Below are 26,385 nucleotides of genomic sequence, written 5' to 3' on the forward strand. Positions count from 1 at the left end.
ATAAAATGTAACCAATAATAAATGCAACATTACAGGTTATTGTAATCTTAACTTTCATATTCCCAATAGGACAAAATGTGTTGCCCTGACTGGTTTGGCTCACTGGATAGAGCATCGGCCTGCGGACTCAAGGGTCCCAGGTTCAATTCCGGTCAAGGGCACGTACCTTGGTTGCGGGACCATCCCCAGTGGGGGCTGTGCAGGAGGCAGCTGATCGATGTTTCTCTCTCATTGAAGTTTCTAACTCTCTATCCCTCTCCCTTCCTCTCTGTAAAAAATCAATAAAATATATTTTAAAAAAATGTGTGTAGGAGAGGAGATGACATGAGAAGAATAAGAAAAATGGAGAGGAGAGGAAAAAATCTTAGTGTCCCAAGTCAAATGTTAATTCTCTCACTGGCTACTACACCACTCAAGACAAATCTCTGATCCTCAGAATTTCTTTACTTCCTGGGCTCAACTCCTTTAATTCTAGCATCATTCCCCTTTTAGTACTTATGCTGTAGCTGGGCACTCCAAGAAAGCATGTATTGTCATATAAAGGATTGTTCTTATAAAGTGATCCAAATTCTCCCCTACTTCTTATTTCTAGTTCTCTATATTACCTTTATTTTTGGAGAAATAAGTTCTAAATTTAATTATGAAGCAAACAAAGCTCAGGATATAATTTTCAAAGAAGTTCATAGGCATGAATCATGACCATAAATTCAAATGCCCCAGAAATATCACTTTATTTTCAAAACATTAATTTATATTTCAAGTTGCCATCCTGCTGGGATAATAGAAAACTTAACCTCAGTCCTCTTAGAGTTTTCCCTCCCTGCTCCTCCCCACACAAAGTTATGCCACAGCTCAAGAGTCTCACATAGTCCCAGGTGTTTGGGTGGTGGGCATGAGAAGGTCTGATTCTTTCTCACTGGTTCCCCAGGTCCCTCTGCTAAGGAATGCTTACTACCCTGCCCACATCACTCTTTGGTCTAGTGTATCTGCTTCTTCTGAATCAAACTGGGGATGCAGGAGTCTCTTTAAGACTACTGATGAACATGACTGTGAAGAATACCATATTCATCTCCCCCTAGGATCTTGCTGTCTTTCAGGCTACATGAAACTGACCAATCAGAACCAAATCTGGGTGAACTGCAAAGGCAGAATCTAAGGTGGGGGCTGAGGAGGGGTTTTAAGGGCAACAGCTGTTTGGTGTAAGGTGTAAGAAAGGGGTTCAATTTTTTAATTACACTATAGAGCATATGGCTGGCTATCAGTCCAGATATAGGGATTATGTGTTTTTGTCTGCCAAGAGCATCTCCTCCTGCTGAAAAAGCTCCCCCTCCCACCATTTAAGCAATCCTATACTATATAATCTATCTATACTAATAAAAGGGTAATATGCTAATTAGACCGGGTCATCAAGCCATCTTCCGGATGTCTGACTTCCTTCCAGACAAAGCCATGGTAGTGGGGGTCGAGGCAGAGTCAGTAAGGGGTGATCAGGCCAGCAGGAGAGGGCAGTTCGGGGAGATATCATGCCAGCAGGGGAGGGCAGTTGAAGGCGACCAGACCTGCAGGGGAGGCAATTGGGTGCAAAATCAGGCCGGCAGGGGAGAGCAGTTAGGGGCTATCAGGCAGGAAGGAGAGGGCTGTTAGGGGCAATCAGACAAGCAGGCAGAGGCAGTTAGGGGTGATCAGGCAGGCAGGCAAGTGAGCAGTTAGGAGCCAGTGGACCCAGATTACGAGAGGGATGTCTGACTGCGGGTTTAGGCCCGATCTCCCAAAGGGTCACCGATTGGAGAGGGTGAAGGCTGGGCTTAGGGAATCCCCCCTCCCCATGCATGAATTTAGTACACTGGGCCACTAGTATTAGATATAATTTATATGATCTAATTACCAGGCTCTGCACATGTTTTATCTCATTACTCCTTAGAAAACCTCATAAGATATTATGATATCTCACTTTTCCAGATCAGAAAATTGAGACCCAGAAAGGCTATATAACCCTGATTTGCTCAGGATCACTTAGCAGTTAAGTAGCAGAGCTGGATGAGAATCAAGGTTGGGCTTACTGCCAAGTTCATGTTCCTGCCACTCTGTTACAAGGCCATCATTCAGCCCCCATTGATCCCTCTTTTCCAAAGGTTCTCAGGGAGATTGGCTTGCCAAGCTAGGTACCTGATCAACAAAGAAGTCAAATATTTTTTGGGGGGGTAGAGGGTAAGACTTGAAGGCAAACATCTACTAGCCCTTATCTTTAACCTACCTTTAGACTTCCTCTCCCTGAATAGTCTAACTTTATCTGAAAGGTCACTTAGGCTTGGTGAATGAAAGACCCCTATAAAGTCCACCAAACCAGAAACAAGAAGGAAGGACAGGGTAAGGAGGCTTCACTCAAACCATCTCTCTTTACATTTCTCCCCTGTCTCCTCCACCCTGGGGAACATTTTCCTTTCTACAGCAGATCCAGTTGAGTGGAGAGATGCTGGCGTGGCCAGAGACCAGATAGGATGCCCATTTTTTTATTTTCAGTCATGCCAATGTCCTGTGTGAGACTCCCTGTACTCACTATGTCCCTGTGCATGTGCTCTCCAGGAGTGCAAAGAAATTTTATTGAAAGGTGTCTCCTCATGGTTGCATTGTTGTCACATGTAGTAACCTTCATAAATAGCTTTGGGAAAGTCATTTGAGAAAGGGAATAACAGGCGGTTGATTTTTTTTTCTCCTTTATTGGATTATACTCTGATTTTCTATACAAACTTGTGCAATTACCTGGAAATGTGCTCACACATGCCTCCCAAATGGAAACAAGCAGGTCAACTACCCAGTGTTGTAATGTTCCAGCCTGAGATCTGCTTGATAATTTGTCTTTATAAGAGGGCAAATAGTGGAGGGCAGCAGGAAGCCAGGCGGAACCCTAAAGTGCTAAGGCAGAGAGAGGAGAGAGAGAAGAGATAAGAGGCTGAAAAGGGTTAACATCAGCCTCCAAGTTAGCTTCCAATTCTTGGTGAAACTCCCAGAGGGAGACTGATAAATCATGAAGTTACTTGCCATCCTTTTCCTTTGTTCCAGGCTGCTAACAAGTTTCGCCCAAGAGGACCAACCACAAGAAGTTGACTGCAATGATGAGGATGTATTTAAGGCTGTGGATGCAGCTCTGAAGAAATACAATGATAGAAGCAAAAGTGGCAACCAGTTTGTATTATACCGCATAACCGAAAGCAACAAGACGGTGAGTGAATTGAATTTAACCTTGAGGTCATTTGGGATTTGTGCTATCACTTGAACCCAGGACACACACACACACACACACACACACACACATCACAAAAAAATTCCTGATAATTAAAGGTAGAGGCTTACAGCTCTTAGAAAAGACCAACCCCACTCTCTGGGCTGGGACTTGGGCAGGGTATGACTAGTCCTCAAGCCTCCAAGGTTGGCCTCCTGGGTGATCAGAGGACAGGTATTCTAGGCTGAAATTAAAGAAAGGTAGATGCAGTCATTTGAAAGGCATTATGTTGAGTGGGAAAATCCAGGAACTCAGTGAGGCCATAGCAAGAGGATTTACTGGGTGACTGTCCTTAAACTAAAATATAAAGGCCTCCAGACCTCAAAGGGGAGGAGGTATTTAAGGGAGTATGTCTAACACATACTGTATAATCTCACATATAAATGGAATCTAATGAAGTCAAATTAACAGAAGCATAAAGTATAAGGATGGTTGCCAGGGACTGTGGGGTGGGAGAAATTGGGGGTTGTTTGTCAAGAGTACAAACTTTCAGTTATAAAATGAGCCTGGTCGCTTTGCTCAATGGTTGAGTGTCAACCTATGAACCAGGAGGTAATGGTTCAATTTCTGGTCAGGGCACATGCCCAGGTTGCAGGCTTGATCCCCAGTGTGGGGTGTTCTGGAGGCAGCCAATCAGTGATTCTCTCTCATCATTGATGTTTCTATCTCTCGCTCCTTTTCCCTTCCTCTTTGAAATCAATTAAAATATATTTTTTAAAAATAAGATGAGTAGGTCCTGGGGGTCTAATGTACAGCATGTTGAATAGAATTAATAATAATGTATTGTATACTTGAAATTGCTAAAGGGCTAGATTTTAAGAGTTCTCACCACACACACAAAAGAAGTAATTATGTGAGGTGACAATGTGTTAATTAGTTTATTTGTGTTAATCATTTCACAATGTATACATATAGCAAATCATCTTTTTGTATATTTTAAATATATGTGATTTACTCATACTTCAATAAATATACCTCTATAAATTATACCTCAATTAATTTAGGGTAAATGAGGGACAGTGGGGTATGTCAAGAGGAGTCAGAAAATAAATTAATATAGTTCTACTGTATTAGATAAAATATCTACCATGAAGTCCCAATGGCTGAATTCATCAAGGGTAACAGCAATGTTCTAGTTGGTTTAGAATATTCTTTATCACTGATGGATACACTCAGTTTGAAGATAAATCCTGACAGGATATGTGATTCCAAGAAATATAACTGGATGCATCAAAACTATTAGGTTGTAGGGGAGGGGGGGCGGCAGAGGGTTTAGTTGTGATTTTTTGTTGTTTATATGAAAACATTCAGAATGATGCAACTTAAAGGGGAAAAAAATCAAAATCAAGCAACATTTAGCTTTATTTCTCTTTAAAGTCAATCATCATCTCTCCCCCCATTTTTTTTAATTATCTAAAGTTTTACATTTGTCTTTTTTCCCCCCAATTGACCACACCCCCTCCCAGCCATTCCCACCTGGAAGAGCCCCCACCACCCCAGTGTCTGTGTCCCATTGGTTATTCTAATATGCATGCATATGAGTTCTTTGGTTGCTCTCTACCCCCCCCCCCCCACCATTTGTCTCTGGATCTATTCTTGTTCATCAAATTAATTATGTTGATCATTATATCCCACATATGATTGATATCATGTGATATTTATCTTTCTCCAACTGGCTTATTTCCCTTAGCATAATGCTCTCCAGTTCCATCCATGCTACTGGAAATGCTAAAAGTTCCTTCTTTTTTATAGCAGCATAGTATTTCATCGTGTAGATGTACCACAGCTTTTTAATCCATTCATCTGCTGATGGGCACTTAGGCTGTTTCTAAATCTTAGCCATTATAAATGGTGCTGCTATGAACATAGGGGTGCATATATCCTTTCTGATTGGTGTTTCTGGTTTCTTGCGATATAGTCCTAGAAGTGGGATTACTGGGTCTAATGGGAGTTCCATTTTTAACCTTTTGAGGAAACTCCATACTGTCTTCCACAGTGGCTGCACCAGGCTGCATTCCCAACAGCAGTGCAGGAGGGTTCCTTTTTGTCCACATCCTAGCCAGCACTTGCCCTTTGTTGATTTGTTGATAATAGCCATTCTGATAGGTGTGAGATGGTATCTCATTGTGGTTTTGATTTGCATCTCTCAGATGTCAATCATCATCTCTTGATAAAGGAAAAATTAAACAAACCAGGCTCAGTGGACCACTCTTCTCTCCAAGGACATCCCCGGGAAGAGTTTGCCTGCCTAGCTTTGAAAACAAGCAAATCAGACACAACACAAGAGCACTTAAAGAATGTGTATGGTATCATGTATCTCTGTGGTGGTTCATTCCACAGGACGAATGCATATTTGACACACTGCCTATTGCATAATGAATCTATTTATTATCGCCTGCAGATAACCTAACGTTGTTGAGGGAGTGACACCACAGGACATTATAAGTACTTGGTCCCATAGATGCTCTTTTTTGCACTGTCCTTGACATCCCAAATGATGTTACTCGTACACCATGCGTCTCTCCACCAACTTTTCCAACTACTTTAATTCATTGCAGTCCCTGTTTTCCACCTTTTGTTGTTCCAGTTCAAACAATTAACTAGAGGGACTAAATAACTACCCTGATTTTCTTCTTTGTGGTCATTTTCCTGAAAGTCGGGGCCCAGTCTTTGGCTGTATCCGTATTCTGATCTTGGACACTGTAGAAAAGGCATCAAATAGGATCATACGACTTGCTGTCCAGCCTTAATCAATAAACCTGTGGGACTTTTAAACAAAAGTGCACATGTAAACGTCCTGCTTCCAGCATTGTTGAGCTGTCATCAACTCAACAATTATTTTTATTTTTAAAGTTCTTGTGTTTGTTTTACTGTTACAATATTAGGTAAATATAGAAGCGAAGCCATTCCACAGAGTCATTTTTAAAAAGGAATTCTGGTTCTGTTTTCTAGAGAAATGTAGAAATTCTTAGTTTGGTTCTATTTATAGTTTCAGCTTTCTTCAGCTGCCAGTGTGTTATCCATATTTAGCCTAAAAAACCTGGCATAAGAGATTTTTGTTTCTTCTCAAAGGATCCTCTTAGGCCCTTTTATATTTAGAAAATTAAAATCTTCTTTGGGGGAAATTCTTGGTTATTCTGCCATAACAGAATATGTATTAACAAGTAAGTTTAGTGGTTTGATACATATTTAATCAGGTGCTGATATTCCAGAAGGATTTCTTGCATTGGTGAAAATAAAGATGGGACACAGGGAGGATATTTTTGTTTTTGATGTACCCTGTTTTTAAACTAGAAGTCTTTTGTCATGCAAAAGAAAACAATTTTTTTTTTTTTAAAAAAGGAAAGTTAAAAAAATACAAGCTTTCAATAGTTTGTTCAAATGGACTTCACTATGTCTCTGTGATAGTTTACTTCGGTGGAAGAAAAAATCCATCCATTTGACATGATGCGATTAAAGAAAAAAAGCCCAGTGGGCTTTTTATTTTTATTTTTTTTCTGAAAGTGACATTGAGCCATTCTGTTTTACCAGCTATTGTAGTCATGCGAGTCCTGGTGCCCTTGGCGATGTTTTATTGGTGTTGTCGTCATTGTCTGACATCTGTGGCAAATGTGTTGTTGTTAGGTATTTTTTTTTTTCTAAAATGTCCACAGAATCACTATCACCTACTGTTTTATCTAAATCTGAGACCTGAAACAAACCTCGGAACTATCCTGTTTGACTCCATCATCTCTCAGATGCAAATACTCTGACAAGTGCAGGCTCTGAGAGAGCACTGCCCCTGGACTCAGGAGACCCGGGGTCTGGGTTGGCTTTGCCTTTCCAAGGTGGGAGGCTGCCTCAGCTCTGCCCTCTCTACTTGGGCCTCCTTTCTCTCACCTGCAAAGTAAGGGGCTGGGCAGCAGCACCTCTCAGGTCTCTTGTTGCTCCACCATGCCAGGATTTTGCATAAAAAAAGCTCATCTAGCTCAGTACCTTGAGCTTTAAAAGCTTTATTTATTACTTTATGACATGTTAGAACAAAATAGAAAACCAAACAAACCAAATAAAAATATTAAAATTACCCTTAACTAATCTCATTATCCAGAGATACCTGTTAACATTTTTTTTTCAAAAAACGAAAAAAGAAAGTACTCTTGTTTGTTGGTTTGTTTTCTAATTGTAAAAGTAATATATATTTCTTTTCAAGAAATAGTCAGAACATTTAGGAATGTTTGATTAAAGAAGAGAATAAAAGGAGAAACTAAGATGGCGGCATAGATAAACACCGGGAAATAGTCGCCTCCCACAGCAATTGAAAATTATCCCAAAGGACGGAGCAAACATCGTCCAGAAAAACAGGAAGGCTGGCTGAGTGTAATTTCTACAACTAGAAGACAAGAAAAGCACGCTGAGAGCCAGAGGAGCTGCGGAGGCTGAGTGCAGAGGTACGGCAGCGGCTCGCGCGCGCGGAAAGGGGGTGGCACCTGAGGACGCGGCTGTCTTTTTGAATCACAAGCTCCCGACTGCTCTGATCTCTGGTTCTGGGAAGTCTCTGGGGACCCAGGACACATACGGGGAGCGGCTGCTCTCTCAGGCGGCAGCGGGCGAACTTGAGGGCGGATTTCCCTCAGAGGTGCTTGCAGCCATTACCGGGACACTGAGACGCGCGACTCCGGGCGCGGAGAATCAGCCATTGCTTCTTTCTCTGGCCTTTTGACTCCCTGAGACCCCGCCCCACCCAGGCTGCGGCAGAGGCTTTTGCATGTGAATGCCCCGGCCCTTTGCAACCTGATAATTACCTAACTGCAGCCGGGCCAGCCAGACCCGGAACTTCCAAGAGAAGGCCCAAGGCCCCGCAGCGGCTTGCATTGCTTCACAGCTGAGCCTCTGCGTGGCCCAGCTGTGAGGCCTCAGGCAGGGGCTGAATTAGCACCTCCTTAGATCCAGGAGCCACTGTACCCAGTGGTCAGAGGGGGACCATTCTCCCACTTCAGACACAGCTGCTTCCCACAGCCAATTGGCCTGGAGGTCAATTCCTCCCAGTGATCCTACATCAACCAAGGCACCAAGAGTGCACCAAGAGTGTCCACCCCAGGTAACTGGGGAGGCTGAGCCACTGGGCCCTACAGGACACCTGGCGTGCAGGGACACTCTATCAACACAGGGAAGCAGCCAAAATGCGGAGACAGAGAAACAGGTCACAATTGTCAGAAACGGAGGAGGACAGACTGGATATAGAGTTCAAGGCCACGTTTATAAGGTTTGTCAAGAATTTTATGGAAACTGCCGATAAATTTAATGAATCCCTCAAGGAGTATGGTGAGACCATGGAGGACATGAAAAAGGACCAACTAGAAATTAAGCATACACTGACTGAAATAAAGAATATTTTACAGAGATCCAACAGCAGACAAGAGGATCCCAAGAATCAAGTCAAAGATTTGAAATACAAAGAAACAAAAAATACCCAACCGAAAAAGAAAAAAGAAAAGAGATTCAAAAAGTATGAAGATAGTGTAAGGAACCTCTGGGACAACTTCAAGCGTACCAACATCAGAATTATAGGGGTACCAGAAGGAGAGAGAGGGCAAGATATTGAAAACCTTTTTGAAGAAATAATGACAGAAAACTTCCCCCACCTGGTGAAAGAAATGGACCTACAAGTCCAAGAAGCGCAGAGAACCCCAAACAAAAGGAATCCAAAGAGGACCACACCAAGACACATCATAATTAAAATGCCAAGAGCAAAAGATAAAGAGAGAATCTTAAAAGCAGCAAAAGAAAGACAGTCAGTTACCTACAAGGGAGTACCCATCCAACTGTCAGCTGATTTCTCAACAGAAACCATGCAGGTCAGAAGAGAGTGGCAAGAAATATTCAAAGTGATGAATAGCAAGAACCTACAACCAAGATTACTTTATCCAGCAAAGTTATCATTCAGAATTGAAGGTCAGATAAAGAGCTTCACAGATAAGGAAAAGCTAAAGGAGTTCATCACCACCAAACCAGCATTATATGAAATGCTGAAAGGCATTCTTTAAGAAGAGGAAGAAGAAAAAGGAACTCTTACCATTTGCCACAGCATCGATGGAACTGGAGAGCGGATAAATACCACAAGATCTCACTTATTTGTGGAATATAATGAACAACATAAACTGATGAACAAGGACTGATCCAGAGACGGAGAGGCTTTGATTGGACTGTCGGGCCTTGGAGGGAAGGTAGGGGAGGGTGGGGGCAAGGGGGAAGGATCAACCAAAGGACTTATATGCAAGCATATAGGACTAACCAATGGACACGGACAACGGGGGGGTGAGGGGATGAGCGGGGGGGGGGGGGTAGAGGGTACACATATGTAATATCTTAATCAATAAAAAAAATTAAAAAAAAAAGAGAATAAAAGATAACCATACATCCACCACTGAGACGCATCATGTTAACAGCTTTGCTGCATAACTTTTCAGGGTTTTAAAATGATGTATGTGCATGTAAATTGCTTTCTAAAAAAATAGGCTAATACTATGTATACTACTTTGTTATTTGAAAATACATGCTTATAAATATATTATGAACATTCTTCCAAGTATTTATGACTTTCAGTATTTTTAGTAAATGTTTTGCTCTTGTTGAATTAAATCAATATCAAATATACATAACTGCACCAGATCCCTCTCCAACGGTCTGCTGTTGTCAGTTGAATGAGCCCTATGTATCTTTGATTGCTTTTTTCCAGGTAGACCATGACATATTTTATTCTGTCAAGTATGAAATGAAGGAGGGAGACTGTCCTGTACAAAGTGGCAAAACCTGGCAGGACTGTAACTACAAAGAAGCTGAGCAAGCTGTAAGTGTGATGGTCCAGAGCCTCCAGTTTTCTCAATCGAGACTGTGGAGTTATTCTATTAGTGCTGGGGGTGATGAGTACTGTGGAGCCTGTTTGTGAGGGGTGCACATAAACACTCATATGTGTACAAAAGGCAAATGGTTGATGTCTATGTTCTTGCACAGACAGAAAGGGCATGGGAGGCCAGCCATGAGATTGGAGAAAGCCCTCCCATGAAGAGGGGACTCCTATGATCAATTGGGTGCTTTATTTGTGCAGACCTGAGTTGGAATTCTACTCCGCCTCTAATTAGCTGACCACTTTTAACCCTTGGGCTCCCTGTAAAATTGACACAAATTGAAAGATGAAAGGAGATACATATGAAAAGACTTTGTATTAATAACAAGATATCTTAACCAAATGCATAACATCTGTTTGCCACACCACAGCTGGTTGTTTAGCCTTACCTGAGGGAGCTAACTGCCAGTATCTGCCAGGAAGGAAGCCACTCTTTCCATAGTCCATGGACTCACCTCTTTAATCTGTCAAATGTTATTGGTGGAAACGGGGATCCCTTTTCCCACTGGATGTTGGGGGTCCGGTCCTCATGATATCTTGAGAAAAAGAACTTTCTAAGACTCACACAGGAATATAAGAGATCTTTATTTGTGTGGAATTCCATATCTGCATTTCTAAAGTCCCATTTCCCTTAAACCAGTCCTAAAAAAGGTGCAGCTGGGGAATCAGCAGAGCCAAAATCCAAACCAATGTCCCAAGTTTCCATTCCATGGTGGAGCTGGGTCCAGCACAGCATCAGGCTAGTTCCCATCCATTAGTCCATTGTTTGTGTGTGTGTGTGTGTGGGGGGGCATATGGCTGTGGGCCATGTGGGTGCATGCAGGGAAGTGTGTCCCCTGCAACAAGAGAGCCAGGAGCCATAGTGTGCAAGAGAGGCAAGAGAGAGAACGCCTTTGTTTAGGAGTTTAATATCTGAAATCTTCCCGTGCTTGCAGTGGCCACACCAACTATGTTCCCAGGGGTGACTGACAGACAAGTACCTTCCCTAGGTCACCCAGACATTACTGGGCATGTGTTTATTTGGCCTTCCCTTTGCTCATTTTCAGTTAATACCTGGTTATTACAATGGTATCAAAAGCACCGCATCCTCTGTGCAGTTGAAACCTGACGTTGAACTGTAAGAGGAGAGTTTGGCAGGCTAGTTTTAGGGCACTGTGTTCACCTTGGTGAAAAAGGAATATCTCCAGTGCTCCAAACATAACATTATTTTAAAACCTCACTATCTATACTGCCTCTCCTCTGGACACCTCATGAATATCAATGACTTGTAAATAATAATGATTAGGCTACAAAAACATTCATTCTTGTATCTCAAAACTCTGTTAGAAAAAATATTAAGTTTTAAATAAGAGAAAAACCATACTTACTAGTAGCAACAGCACTAGGTGCACTTCTCCTTCTGAAAGATTAAATGGTCTCCTTTTTCTTTCTTTCTCCCTTCCTTCCTTCCTTCCTTCCTTCCTTCCTTCCTTCCTTCCTTCCTTTCTTCCTCTCTTTCTTCCTTTCTTTCTTTCTTTCTTTCTTTCTTTCTTTCTTTCTTTCTTTCTTTCTTTCTTTCTTTCTTTCTTTCTCTCTCTAGGCCACAGGAGAATGCATGGCGACTATAGGGAAGAGACGGAATGTGGAATTCTCTGTGACATCCCAGACCTGCCAAATTACTCCAGGTAGCTGATATATAGGGTGGCGCTGCCCTGGGGGGAAATGAACCATTTCCACGTGGGGCCAGGAGCATAACCTGGACAAAGCCCTTTCCCAGAGGGCAGTGGGTGGCTGTGCAATGCTATTTGCAGCCTTGGTGAAGGGGGTTGCGGGGGGTGGCTGTAGTGACAGAGTCCTGAGTTGGGGCCAGGCTCCTGCCAATCATCCCCTGGCCTCTCCCTGGACAGCAGCGCTGAATTAGGTGTGTACAAAGGCCCTGGGAAAGGACTAGAAAACATGCCACATGCTTCAATTGTGGGGGTGTCCCAGAGCCAGAAAAGCACAGGCTTTGAGATCAGATCTCTCCTGCAAACTTTCAAAAGCTCTTCATCTTTTTGGTTTCCCTTTTCCTTAAAAGGGGATCACAGTAATTCTCACTTCAGAGGGTTATTGTAGACTGAAGCTAGATGGTAGGCTTGAAGTTAAAGCATAATACTGTATTGATGATCATAAAAATAAAAGTAATCATAGCTGACATCTATTGAGCACTTATTTCTAGCCACAGTGCTAATTGTTTTACATATGTTGATTTATTTAATCCTCACAACAATTCTATAAGGCAAGAGTTAATATTCTCATTTTACAAATAAGGAAACCCAGGCCCACCACAGTTAAGTATCTTGCCCAGTATCCCATAGCTAACAATTAGCAGAGTTGGTATAGTAGACCTTGTAAGAATGGAGCAACTTATGCAGATATAACAACTATTAGCTCCTTCCCTCTGGTGGCAGAGTGGCTGGGTGCAGAAGAATGGACACATCTAGGTAATGTCAACCACAAAAGCTAACCCAGAACTGGCCTTTTGCAAGAATAGGATTTTAATATAGGAGGCTCCAGAACAGCATCTTTAGCCACACTCGTGAACATCAGTTTAGGAGCAATTGTTCTATATTGGCCTTAATATTCCATAAGGAACCCACAAAAACTATATTTCTTGAGTTTCAGCTCTTGCAAGAAGTGGCATTGAAAGAAAAACAGTCAAAAACAGAAAAGAAATCACATTTTTTTAAAAAAATTTTGGAGTAGTTTTTTATTATTTAGTTTAAGATCTTTAGCTCATAAGCAAATTTTCACATGATCCAGAACACAGCACTTATATACTGTGAGAGAAAAAGCTCTTTGCCACACCTTGTAGATCCACAATTACTACAAGGTGATTACTACAAGGTAATCCCTTATCTGAAACATTTTTGGCAAAATATGTTTCAGAATTCAAAATTTAAAATCTTTTAAAATTTTTTTAAAAATCTCCCCAGAAATGTTGGAGCAGGATGAAAACTTATTCCATTGCCTGGAAAAACTGAATTTGTTTCTATCACCCTCAAAAGACTGCTCCATCTCTCCTCTTACCCCAGACAGAGCTTCCCTTGAGGTCAGCAAACCAGCCACTGATCTCTACTCTCTTCCCCTTCCCCCTTCTGTGTTCATCAATCTTTTCTTCTCCCCTCAGTAATTCTCTCTCCTTTCCCATGTAAGTCCCCTCCAGTCTGTTAACTTTGTCCACTGCCCTGTTGCAACATACCTTCTGCAACGGGAGAGCAGAGAGGAAAGCTATGAATATTCACCCAGTAAATCTTTTTTCTGACACTCATGCTTATGGAGTGAGTGCCAAGAAACAGCTGCAAGGGGAGTTGTGTTGACCTACTCGCAACTGAGGGACACTATTGTAGAACACTGTTGGCCTCCTGATTCTCTTTGGGTCCTGCACACTCAGACAGTGAGAGCCCAAGGCAAAGGGGCCCAGGGAGCCTTCATGGTTTCCCCTCTACAGCGTGTGCCTCTACTGACCAGCGTGTTAAGGCTATCCATATAATAAAAGCCTAAGTGACCGTTATGGCTGAACGACCAGAACGACCGGTCATTGTGATGTGCCCTGACCACCAGGGGACAGACACACAACGCAGGAGCTGCCCCCTGGTGGTCAGTGTGCTCCCATAGGAGGAGCACCGCTCAGCCAGGAGCTGGGCTAATGACTGGCAAGCACAGCAGTGGAGGCAGGAGCCTCTCCCCCTCCATAACAGCACTAAGGAACAGCTGGCTGAGTGGTAAGGAACAGTGAGCAGGCGGGCAGTAAGGAGCCAGGGGGTCCTGGACTGCGAGAAGGATGTCTGACTGCTGGCTTAGGTGGACATTCTCAAAGGCATCCCTGACTGTGAGAGGTTGCAGGCCAGGCTGAGGGACCCCTCCACCCAGTTCATGTTTTCATACACTGGGCCTCTAGTCTGTTATAAACATTGCTTGGAATCTTAATACAAGCTCGATCCTGTTTTAACATTTTGTGTTATTTTATTAAAACCCCATCAGTGGCCGAAACCGGTTTGGCTCAGTGGATAGAGCATCGGCCTGCGGACTGAAAGGTCCCAGGTTCGATTCCGGTCAAGGGCATGTACCTGGGTTGCGCGCACATCCCCAGTGGGAGATGTGCAGGAGGCAGCTGATCTATGATTCTCTCTCATCGATGTTTCTGACTATCTCTCTCCTTTCCTCTCTGTAAAAAAAATCAATAAAATGTATTTAAAATAAAAAAAATAAATAAAAATAAGACCCCATCAGTGGCACCCCATCATTACTGCCGACCACTCTTAATTCAGTGAGTCAGTGCACACCCTGAAATTATATGGAGAACGTTGTGAGTACCAGCATTTTCCCACAGAGGGCGCTATAGTTCTCATCAGGTTCACCAAGAAGCCCATGACCCTTGGAATACAGTTCATAACCCTTGGACTCCAGAGAGTGGTCCAGGCTCCACAGCAGAGGACTCTCTCTACCAATTGTCCAGACCACAATAGCCAGTCCCTGCCCCCTGCTTTAAGCCCAGTAAAAAGTATACACCGCATCCCACAGGCTGCCCCTGACTCATCCTGCTTTCTTGAGAGCCATTCCTCCCTTTGTTCCTCCTTCTCAGGCTCACACTTTATGTTGCCCAGTTGACCTTGACCACTTTACACCCTTCTTAGCTCAGGCCTCTTCTCCTCACGAAAGTCTTTCTTGAGCTCACTCTGGGCTCCTGCCTTCCCAAGCTCTTGCTGAATTATTTTGAAATATCCATCTGCAGTTCTGTCTCTCCCACTCTACTTTGCTCAACACCTTCACTACTGCGGGGGCTGACCAGCAGCCCCTGAACGATGGATGAACAGATTACTCAGACACAGTTTGAGGGCTAAGGGGCTCCTGGCTCTAGCAGCCAGAGCAGCCTGGATTGACTGCCTTGTTATCCTTTTATTGCATTTTTTATCTTTAGATACAATCAGAAGGGTGAGTAATCTTGGGAGGACACATGTGTTTACATTGTCCTCTAGGCAAGGGCATCCAGGGTTGAAGCATAAGGATTCTAGTAAACACCTGGGGTCTGTACGTAATCAGACTTGTTTGAAAAGGTCAAGGAATAATTAGGGGCACCACCTTCGACACTCCCCTATGTCTCCCCAAAGTTGGAATTTCACTAAACAGGACAGGCAGCATTTCACACACTTTCCTTTTATCAGAATGTCCTCCTTACAAACTTTCCAATGAAGTTTCTTGTGCTCTCCAACACACCACATTGACCATCACTAACAAGTTAACGTAACCACACAGTCTAACTCAGCACCTGACGTATTACAGAAAGAACAAAATATGTACATGGTTGTTGAAATGAATTGATACAAAACATATTATATCCTGAACTAGGTTTCAAGGAGCTTTAATGAACACTGAAAAATAAATGATACCATATCTGAAGCATTTTACTTTTTTATAAGAGGATAAATTAATGTATTATGCTATAATTTACAATGATTTTTAAATAAATTTAAAATAATTATGAAAAATAATATGCACATAAGATGTTCCTAAGTCAATGGCAGGTTTTTTCCCCTCTGACAAAAAAGCAGTCATGTGTTCTCTTTTTCTAATACATACTAGAATTTACTAGAATGTGTGTTTGCCAGGGTCTTTGAAATTATCTTACTTATTTAGGACAATGTATCTGAATGCAGGTTTTGAACATTAATGCTGCCCTTTTGCCTACTCTTTCTTTGTCAAGCCGAGGGCCCTGTGGTGACCTCTGAGTATGAATGCTATGGTTGCCTGCACCCCATAAGGACTGTACCCGGTGACTTCAACCGTGTTCTGAGACATGCCATTGAACATTTTAACAACCACACTAATCATTCCCACCTCTTTGCTCTTAAAGAAGTAGAAAGGGCACAGAGACAGGTTTGTGCTTTAGTTTCCTTTTCTCACAGTATTGTTAAAATTTGTTGGATATTTATGTTTAGGGTTTCATTACTTAAAATAAACCATTGGTCAATAGAAAACCGATGATTCGGTTAGTGGTGGTGAGGGAGCTCTTTTATGTCCTCATCTAACTGGCATAGGAGGTAAAGAGCTTTCTCTTGAGTCAAAGTGATTCAGATACTGCAATATATAAAGGGCAAAAGTGTGGCTAATCAGACCCCAGACTCTGAGGTTGGTTTTATTGAATGGTAAGTTAGAAATACATGTTTTTCTTCGAAATGGTGAGATGAAAAAATCATTCTAGCCTTAAGGTTTTAAGAAAGTACATTATCACTTAGCCATCATGAGTCAAACATGGCTCCAAAATATGAAATGGTACCCAAACAGTTGGCATGGCTTTCTGAGCACTCTCTAAATTATAGTTTTTATATCATCAAAAGAATGTAAACTTGGAAATTCTGGCCTTTTCATTGACCCAGTTCACTAAGTCTTTACCGACAGTTGACTGGGTTCCTTGTATTTCATTGTCTAATTATAAGGGATTTACTTTAGTCAGTAACATTCCCTGCTTTTAATAGACCATCCAACTTCCCTTCATGCAAGATGCATGTTCTACTCAATTACGTTCATAGCCAGCTATCGGGGTGGGACTAACCCAAGATAAAGCAGCACAAAACTTACTGCCTGACTGTCTGGGAACCTGAGAACTTACCAGTAAAGGCCATTCTAGCTCCAAAGTGTTTTTAACCATCTAGAAGAGTATTATTTTTATTTCACAAAATTCAAAAGGACATTATTTTTCTGTTGCCTGGAAGAGGAAATATTGCTTAGGTTTTTCTTAAGAAGATACAGTAATTCCACTTACATATATATTGCCTTTTATTTTCAGATATGTAAGAGTGTGTGTGTGTGTGTGTGTGTGTGTGTGTATGTGTGTGAGTTGAGGAGTGTGAGAGTCATAAAGTGCTCAATGTTTATTCAGTCATGACTTTTGCCTAGTACTAAGAGTTTATATTTTTGAGTACCTGCAATATTCCAGGCAGTATTCTAAGTTCCTCATAACACATTGAATAATGTTTAAACTTCCCTTTTTAACTATTTAATTCAACATTGTTTCAGGTGGTGTCTAGATGGAATCATGAAGTTACTTACTTAATTGAGCAGACTAATTGTTCCAAGGAGAATTTTAAATTCTTAAACCAAGACTGCAAGCCCCTTCCCAATGGTGTAAGTAGGCAAAAATTGAATTATAAAGTAATTAGCATTTGGTGTCCAGTATTTACAGGTGTGGGAATACTCAGCTACACAGGAAGACTTGGTCACTAAGATATTAGATGGCATGCATGAATTCACAGCCACATTCTCCATGTCACTAGTCAAGCTGCCTTACCTACCTGGTCAAAATATCTGTACATCTGGCAATAAGCATTCACAGATATAACTGGGGCTTGAGATAAAATTATGCCATGTAAATTTTGTCTGTTCATGTCTTCAAACTTTCCTGTCTCCCTTTCTTCCCACCTGCTTAAGGCCCTTCTCGGTGCTCCTGAGCTCTGCGCAGGACACTCCTTAACTTCAAACTTGCCTTTGCTCATTTTCTCCCCTCCCCTCACCTCTTCTTTCTTTATTTTTAACTAGAGGCCCAGTGAAAAAAATTTGTGCCCTGGGGGTGGCAGGGAGGGGGCTGTGGGCAGGGTCCCCTCAGCCCTGCCTGCACCTTCTCCAATCTGGGACACTTGAGGGATGTCCGACTAGAGGGCCTAAACCGGCAGTCGGACATCCCTCTCATAATCCTGGACCGCTAGCTCCTGATCACTCACCTGCCTAACTGCCTGCCTGGTGGCCCCTACTTGACCCCCCCTGCCAGCCTTATTGCCCCTCAATGTCTCTGTGTGCCAGCATGATTGCCTCCAATTACCCCCTCCCTGCCAGCCTGGTTGCTCCTAATTGCCCCCCTGCCATCCTGGTCACCCATTACTGTTCCCCCTGCCAGCCTAGTCTCTCCCAAATGCCCCCCTTTGCTGGCCTTATCACCCCCAACTGCATCTCCCCTGCCAGCCTGGTTTCCCCCAACTGCCCCCACCGCTGGCCTGATCACCACACGCAGCCTGCTGCTCAGTCGTTTGGTCATCCTATATTTAATGTTGCAAGTTGTTTACTTTAAAAGTTCTTAAAACGTTTTTAACTTATTTACTCTTGAAAAACTAGGATACTGGTGAATGTACAGATCTTGCATACATGGATCCTCAGCTAAGAATTGCTTCCTTCTCACAGAAGTGTGAGGTTTTACCAGGTATGCGATAATACATGTTTATCCTCTAGTAGTACATGTTGATCCCAGATAACTAGCTAGGTCTTTTTATAGGAATTGTGCTTTTGGTCCCATGATATAATCAACAAACCTTACAGCTGTACCCCATTTCTGCACAGCTGTGTTGTAGCTGATGCAGCTGGGACTGCTCTGCAAGTGGCCAGAGGGAAGATGGTGACAAAAGGAAAGATTTATGTTCTTTGGGCAAAGCTGATCTCCAGATGCAATGTCAGCTGGTCTTCCTTGTGTATAAGATGTCACTACATCAGGTGTTATAAATTGTATCTCCTATTTAATCACTCAAAATAAAATCCTTTCAATTAAAAACTTTTTCCTCCTGCATGTTATAATGGGGGGAAAGCGAGATAGTGCAAGTTTATGGTCACACCAGTGTTTCTTATACCAAGAGTTGGCTTTACTCATACTTGGAAGGAAGATATTTGCATACATTCCACAGTGAGAAGCATCACTGAAGCTCCCTGCTCACCAGAATCAGAGGACTTAAAATGTTCCCACTAGAGAATCATTCCTTTAAATTAAGCGTGGCTTTCTTACACTTTCTTTCAAAAATGCAAAAACTTAGGAACAGTGCAGCACATTGATATTGAAGGTGTACTAATTAACACCTTCTGATGGAAGGTTTCCCTAAATGCCCTTGACTCTGAGGAGAGGAAAAGAGGGCAGGCAGTAAGGTGAAGGTCACACAGACAACCTCTACCCACTCACTACTGGCCTTTAGGCTGCACATGGCCCCCTATAAATGAGTGCTAGACAATGTGCAGGAGAGGTACTAGGCTAGACTGCTCCTTCAGTACACACACTGACTTAAAACCTGATTCTTTCAGGTTTTGCCACAGGTTGCCTTGGCTGCCCCTCAGAGATACCTGTCGACAGCCCTGATCTGAACGAGGTTCTGACTCATTCCATTACAAAACTTAATGCACAGATTAATTCAATGTTCTTGTTCAAGATTGACATTGTGCACAGAGCAACATCACAGGTATGTAAATTAAGCTACAAAAATAGTGATATTATAGTCTATGTGCGAACTGCTTACTAATATTGCCGCTGATCTTGGGGTGGGAAATAGTATACCTGGTAAAAGGAATTGAATGTCAAGTCTCAATCTCACTACATGCTTGCTATGTGATCTTGAACAAGTCATTTAGAACATTCCATTTTCTGTCTGCAAAGGATTGGGGTGAGACTCAAATAAGATAATATATGTCAAGCCTTGACGGGGTAGCTCCGTTGGGTAAAGCATTGTCCCTATATGCCAAGGTTGCAGGTTCTATCCCCAGTCAGGGCACATACAAGAAGCAACCAGTGAATGCATAAATAAGTGGAACAAAAAAAGAGAGATAATATATTTCAATACATTATCTTCTTGAAATTTAAAGTGTTATATAAACTATAGCAACTTTATATTATTAATAAAATGTATGGCAAGGAAAAGCTACTCTTAGTTTCTGCCTTTCTAGAGTTGTTTCTTGTTATAGCATCACTTAATGCCTTGGGATCAGCCACATGTCAGTCTATCATCACCCAGACTCTCTTCACACTCTCACCTCCAGGTCACTTCCCCGCTGACTACGTGTCCTTCCAGTCCACAAATGTACCCTCTAGGGCTTCATCTTTCCTTCCATGCCCTGTCAATAGATAAGGAGCATCCTAGTGTGGGGTCAGAAGATCCAGTTCTACCAGAACCTCAGCCTTCATGTCCTGGGTAACACCGGGCTGTCATTCAGACTCACTCAGTCTTTGGGGCCCCATCGTAAAATGAATGGCTGGGTGAGAAGAGCCCAAATTTCTTCCAACTCTAACAGCATCTGAGTAATCTATTCATGGGCACATTCCTACTGTAAACCTCAAAACTGGCCTCCTTAAATGTAAACAAAAAGAACCAACAAACGTAATCAAAATAGAAGCAAAGTGTTTCAGCAAAACAACATAATCTGATGGAAGGAAGGACTTCACTTATAACAATTAATACTTTTGGCTCAGTAATTGAATTTCTAGAAATTTAAAATAGAGTCTTTACATACAATGATACTCATTGCAGCTTTAACTATAAAACACAACATGGTAAACTGCCAAAACTATCAATAATACAGAAATGATCAAATAATGTCTGGCATATCCTTAAAATAGAGTACCAAGGAGCAATTTTAAAGTATCGTTGTGAGTAGTTCTTGATGTAGGAAATGCCTTGTGTTAAAATATGCAGTGTGAAAAAAAAGAGACCATAAAATTGACTATACATTCCTTTGTCAGGTGTTTTATAAAAAGTACAGAAAACAATTAGAAAGGAAACAAGTACCTCCAACTATTCACAGTGGTGGGTTTAGGTGATGGCACAATGGGCTATTTATTGTCATCTTCTGATTTCCTGTATTAGTTTCTCTACTGCAGGGGAAACATAACCAAATGTTATTAAAGTAAGTCAAAACTGACACTTTGCTCTCTCTCCTACTCACGCACTTATTCCTGCCCCTGACACCACAACCTTTCTCCCTCATTTCACGGGAAACATGACCCATGTTAGTGGTGTACTCACATGGTACACCAATCATTGTATTCTTTTTTAAATTTAAATTCTTTATTGTCTAAAACCACGGGCCGCAGTTTGAGGACCCCTGGTATAGAGAATTTATCCAGTGATGTCAGTGGTGTATTAAAGTCCCCTACTATGATTGTATTGTTGTCGATCTCTCCCTTGATATCTTCCAGGAGTCTTTTTATGTATTTGGGTGCTCCTGCATTGGGTGCATATATGTTTATCGGGGTCATATCCTCTTGCTGTATCGATCCCTTTAGTATTATGAAGTGGCCTTCCTTATCTCTTGTTATGGCCTTCACTTTGAGGTCTATTTTGTCCGATATAAGTATTGCTACCCCAGCTTTTTTTTTCATTTCCATTTGCCTGAAAGATATTTTTCCATCCCTACACTTTCAGTCTGTGTGAGTCCCTTATTCTGAGGTGGGTCTCTTGTAGACAGCATATATATGGGTCATGTGTTTTTTTTAATATATATTTTATTGATTTTTCCAGAGAGGAAGGGACAGGGATAGAGAGTTAGAAACATCGATGAGAGAGAAACATCGATTAGTTGCCTCCTGCACACCCCCTACTGGGGATGCACCCGCAACCAAGGTACATGCCCTTGACCGGAATCGAACCTGGGACCCTTCAGTCCTCAGGCCGACGCTCTATCCACTGAGCCAAACCAGTCAGGGCCATGTTTTTTTATCCATTCAGCCACTCGATGTCTTTTGATTGGAGCATTTAGTCCATTTACATTTAAAGTTATTATTCAAAGGTACTTGTTTGTAGCCATTTCTATTTTTTGTGACTGTTTTCTTTCTTAGATTTTTTTTTTCTTCTTTTTACACCAGTTCCTTTAGCATTTCTTGCATTGCTGGCTTGGTGGTGATAAACTCCCTTAGCCTTTTTTTTTTTGTCTGTGAAGCTTCTTATTTCCCCTTCAATTTTGAATGATAGCCTTGCTGGATAGAGTATTCTTAGATTCAGTCCCTTGCTTTGCATCACTTTATAAATTTCCATGCATTCTTTTCTGACCTGATGTGTTTCTGTTGAGAAATCATTTGCTAATCTAATGGGAGATCTCTTGTATGTAACTTTCCGTCTCTCTCTTGTAGCCTTTAAGATTCTCTCTCTCTGTCCTGAACATTTGCTATGTAATTATGATGTGTCTTGGTGTGGGTCTTTTCAGGTTCCTCTTGTTTGGGACTCTCTGTGCTTGTGTGACTTTTTTCTACCCCACCTCAGGGAAGCTTTCTGACATTATTTCCTCAAATAGGTTTTCTAACCCGTGTTCCTCTTCCTGTTGTTCTGGCACCCCTATTATTTGTATGTTGCTTTGTTTCATGTTGTACCATAGCTCTCTTAGGCTCTCCTCCTGTCTTTTAACTTTTTTCTCCAATTGCAGTTCAGTTTGGGTGTGTTTTGCTTCCCTGTCTTCTAATTCGCTAATTCGGTTCTCCGCTTCTCCTAATCTACTGTTGAAACTTTCCATGGTGTTTTTTATTGCAGCTATAACACTCTTCATTTCTTCTTGATTCTTACATATGTTATTGATTTTTTTATCCACTTCTTCTTGAGTCTTGCAAAAGTTGTTGATTTTTTCCTCCATCTGGTTTATGCACTCTGGGACCCTTATTATGAATCCTTTTTCTGACTTGTTGCATGCCTCTGTTTCACTTAGATGCTTTTCTTGTGATTGCTCCTTTTCTTTCCTTTGGGTTTTTTTTTTGTCTACCCATGTTTGATCTCACCAACAGATCAAGATGTTGAGTCGTTCTGGGTGGCAGTGGCTCCTCGGGCTGTGGTCGGTCCTTGGGCGGTTGTGGTATCAGCTGCTCCTCAGTTGGCAGCAGCTCCTCTGGTGGGTGCTGATCACAACCGTGGTGGTTCCTCTGGCTGGTGGTGGGAGACTTCTCACACAGCTGCTGTTCCTCAGACAGAGAGTGTGCTGATCATGAGGCTGCTGTTCCTTGGATGGGGGTGGGCTACCCACACAGCTGCTACTCCTTGAACTGGAGTGGACTGCTCACATGGCTGCTGTTTCTTGGATGGGGGCTGGATGCATGCTGCTGTTGTTCCTCTGATGTGGTGGGCTGCTTGTGGGGCTACTGCTCCTTGGACATGGGCAGGTTGATTGCAAGGCTGCTGCTCCTCGGACGGGGGTGGCCTGCTCGCGCGGCTGCTGCTTTTTGGACAGGAGTGAGCTGCATGCGTGGCTGCTTATCCTCAGATGGGAACAAGCCACTCACCCAGCTGCTGCTCGTCGGACAGGTGCAGGCTGTGTTTGGCTCTGCTCCTTGGACCAGTGTGTGCTGTGCAGGGCTGCCACTCCTCGGACATGGGCGGTTTGCTCATGTGGCTGCTGCTCCTCAGACCGGGGTGGGATGCTGCTGCTCCTCAAATGGGGACGGGTGCTCGCAGAACTGCTGCTCCTCAGATGGGGGTGGGCTGCTCACACAGGTGCTGCTCCTTGGATTGGGCAGGCTGCTCGTGTGGCTGCTGCTTCTTGGACGAGGGTAAGATGCTTGCACAGCTGCTGCTCCTCGGACTGGTGCAGGGTGCGGGTTGTGCACAGCTGCTGCTCCTCAGATGGGGGCGGGCTACGCAGGGCTGCCACTCCTCAGATGTAGGCAGACTGCTCGTGCGGCTGCTGCTCCTTGGACGGGTTGGGCTGCTTGCATGGTTGCTGCTCCTTAGATGTGGGAGCAGGCCACACACACAGCTGCTGCTCCTTGGACAGGGGCAGGCCACATGAGGCTGCTGCTCTTAGGCCTGGGGCAGGCTGCTCGTGGGGCTGATGCTCCTTGGACAGGAGCGTTCTGCTCATTTGTCTGCTGCTCACATGGTTGCAGTGCCCTGGACTGAAGCGTAGGGCTGGTCAGAGGGGTGCATGCTTCAGAATTCACAGGAACCTGAGCCTGGGGTGGCTGGAGACTCGTTGACAGTGGGATAACAGTCGAGGTAGCAGGTCCCTATCAGGGCTGGTGTAGAGTCCCAGGTGTTAACTGAGGACACCCTGGGAGGTGAAGCTGGGCTCTCAGTTACATCAACTCTCCCCTTCAAAAAGGTGAGGCCTCTGAAGAAGAGCTGGCCTCCTGGTACTGTTTGCAATGGTAGCAGAGGCTGCCTAGTTAGGCTAGCCCGGTTAGCCTGCCCCCAAAGGTCCTGCGGGGTCTAACTGTGCCTTATTCACACACACACACACACACACACACACACACACACACACACACCACACACAACCACACACTCCTCTTTTTCTCCCTCTCTGCCGCCTTCTTCCTCCCTCTGTAGCTGGGTCTATGGTGTAATTCACCCATTTGCTAATGAAGTTTCCTCTCCAGGTGTCTGGTTATGTGAATTGCTCTCTAGCACTTTAGCCAGACAGGATAAAATTCACCTTAACAAGACATGACCCAAAGGGAACAAAGCATGGATGTTCTCACGATACCGATAACCCTAATATAAGTGACCGCCTGAGAAAAGAGAATTAGGGGAGAGAAAAGAGAGCACAAATGATATCTAAGAAAGAAAAAAAAAGATAGGAGAGAAAAGAAAAAGGAGAATATATATATATATGTATATATATATATATATATATATATATATATATATATATATCTAGAGAGAGAGATAGAGAGAGAGAGAGAGAACACCACAGAACCAATAGATAAACCAAACAAATACAAACACCAAACACCCAGTAAAGAGGGTGGGGGCAGAATCTGTAGAGGCTGAGCTGATATACCTGGAAATAAGGTTAAGAATTGGATAAATATGGGCGGGACCTCAATTCAGTTTAGAGGAAGAAGAAAAGGGATGAGTGGATAAGAAGAGAAAGAAGGGGAACAAAATAATATATTTAAAAAAATGATTTAAAAAATGGTATAAAAATAGAAAATAAATTAAATGATGAAAAATAATGTGAAAAGAAGTAGAAAATAAAGCAACAAACAAAAAAAAGGAAAACAGAACAAAGCAAAGAACAAAGAGCTAACAAAATAATAATAAAAAAATAAAAATGAAAAATTGTAATGTCATTCCTTTGGCTGGCTTAAGATCCCAGTTTTCTGGAATGTCTGTGGTTTTGTTGTTGTTGTTGTTGCTGGGACTGAAGGCCTCTCTATAGGCCAGACCCTGTTAACTCCCAGGGACTAATCAGATTTTTTAAATCCTTCGTACCATTCAGGGTGGAATCTGGGTGTGGCTGTATTCCTTGCCTGGAGACTGGAGGAAGGGGTTATAGCTTCAGTAGAAAATGGCTGCCCACGTCCTGGGCTCAGGCGTGACTCAGCACTCAACTTGCTGCCACCTCTCCTGGGCCCCCTTTTTCCCCCAGCCTCTCCCCAGATTCCACTCGTCCCCACCTTCTCCCACTCCTCAGCACGGGTGAGTGTCTGTATCTGAAATGTCCTATGAACAGGGTTCAGTGAAAAAAATAAACAAATGCTGGCCACAGAAACGGGGAAGGCTGAGTCTCTGTAAGCTCCTCTCTTACCGGCACTGCATGGTCTGGTCAGCACTTCAGGCTGCTCCCTCTGGACTCAGTCCTCTATAATTATGGCACCCAGATCTCAAATCCCCCGGTGCCAACAGTCCTTCGGATCTTTTTTCCCAGTCAGAGGCTGTGCCTGTCCCAAGGGACGTGGCTGTGTGCTGCGCGGTTTCCCTCTGACCCTCTGGGTTCAGAGATCTGGCAAACGTTTCTGCCCAGATCCCTGGTTTTTACCTTTCCAGGGGAACTCTGCCCTTCCCCGCTACAAACTGCCTCACCAGCTGAGTCTCCTTCGCCAATTCCGGGTGGATGTTATTCGTTTCAGCTGCTCATTCTATTTGCTCCAGGACAAGCCTTGGGATGCGTCCACCTATTCTGCTGCCATCTTGTCTCCCCTGAGTTTATTTCTCTAATTTAAATTGTTAATACGTTTGGAATTTATTTTGCTATGTGGTTATCTCTACTTTAAAAAAAAAAAAAAAAGGTTGAGCAGGATGGGTTTGAGCAGGGAAGACTTTTGTTAAGAATGACACCTGATAATAACGGTAATATAGATGCCATCATGAGGCCCTCAAATGGGAGATTTACATCTATTTAATTCCTTCTTCTTGACCCTGAATAGAGTTGAGCCATCAGTTGTGGTTTGTGTCACATATTGTCAAGTTTCTTAGGCAACATTACTGTGATCAACATTATTGTTACTACGGAAAATTGGATTAAGATATATTCTGAAATGAGCAAGAAAATTTATGATCACCAAAATATAGACCCTAAACCCTCTTAGAACCTTCCTTTCCATTTACAACTATACCTGGAGTCTTAAAGGTTAAGTATCAAATTTTTCTTAAAAATGTAACCATGTTGCCGAAACCGGTTTGGCTCGGTGGATAGAGCGTCGGCCGGCGGACTGAAGGGTCCCGGGTTCGATTCCGGTCAAGGGCATGTACCTGGGTTG

At 42.9% G+C, this 26,385-nt stretch overlaps 1 protein-coding gene across 1 annotated transcript in view; it reads left to right on the forward strand.

Moving 5' to 3' along the window:
• Positions 1–2,887: 2,887 nt before the first annotated feature.
• Positions 2,888–26,385, forward strand: part of LOC308515342 (kininogen-1-like) — a gene marked incomplete at its 3' end in the record, with an annotated part of 44,460 nt that continues 20,962 nt past the window's right edge. Inside the window, exons 1-7 of the mRNA XM_081085971.1 lie at positions 2,888–3,220; positions 9,996–10,106; positions 11,743–11,827; positions 15,886–16,058; positions 17,199–17,306; positions 18,288–18,372; positions 19,236–19,390. Coding sequence (XP_080942097.1) covers positions 3,026–3,220; positions 9,996–10,106; positions 11,743–11,827; positions 15,886–16,058; positions 17,199–17,306; positions 18,288–18,372; positions 19,236–19,390 — 912 coding nt within the window. The 5' untranslated portion in view covers positions 2,888–3,025. The remainder of the gene's footprint in view (positions 3,221–9,995; positions 10,107–11,742; positions 11,828–15,885; positions 16,059–17,198; positions 17,307–18,287; positions 18,373–19,235; positions 19,391–26,385) is intronic.

This window comes from Myotis nattereri, assembly GCF_964212035.1.
Source record: "Myotis nattereri genome assembly, chromosome: 3".
Classification (NCBI taxonomy): domain Eukaryota; kingdom Metazoa; phylum Chordata; class Mammalia; order Chiroptera; family Vespertilionidae; genus Myotis; species Myotis nattereri.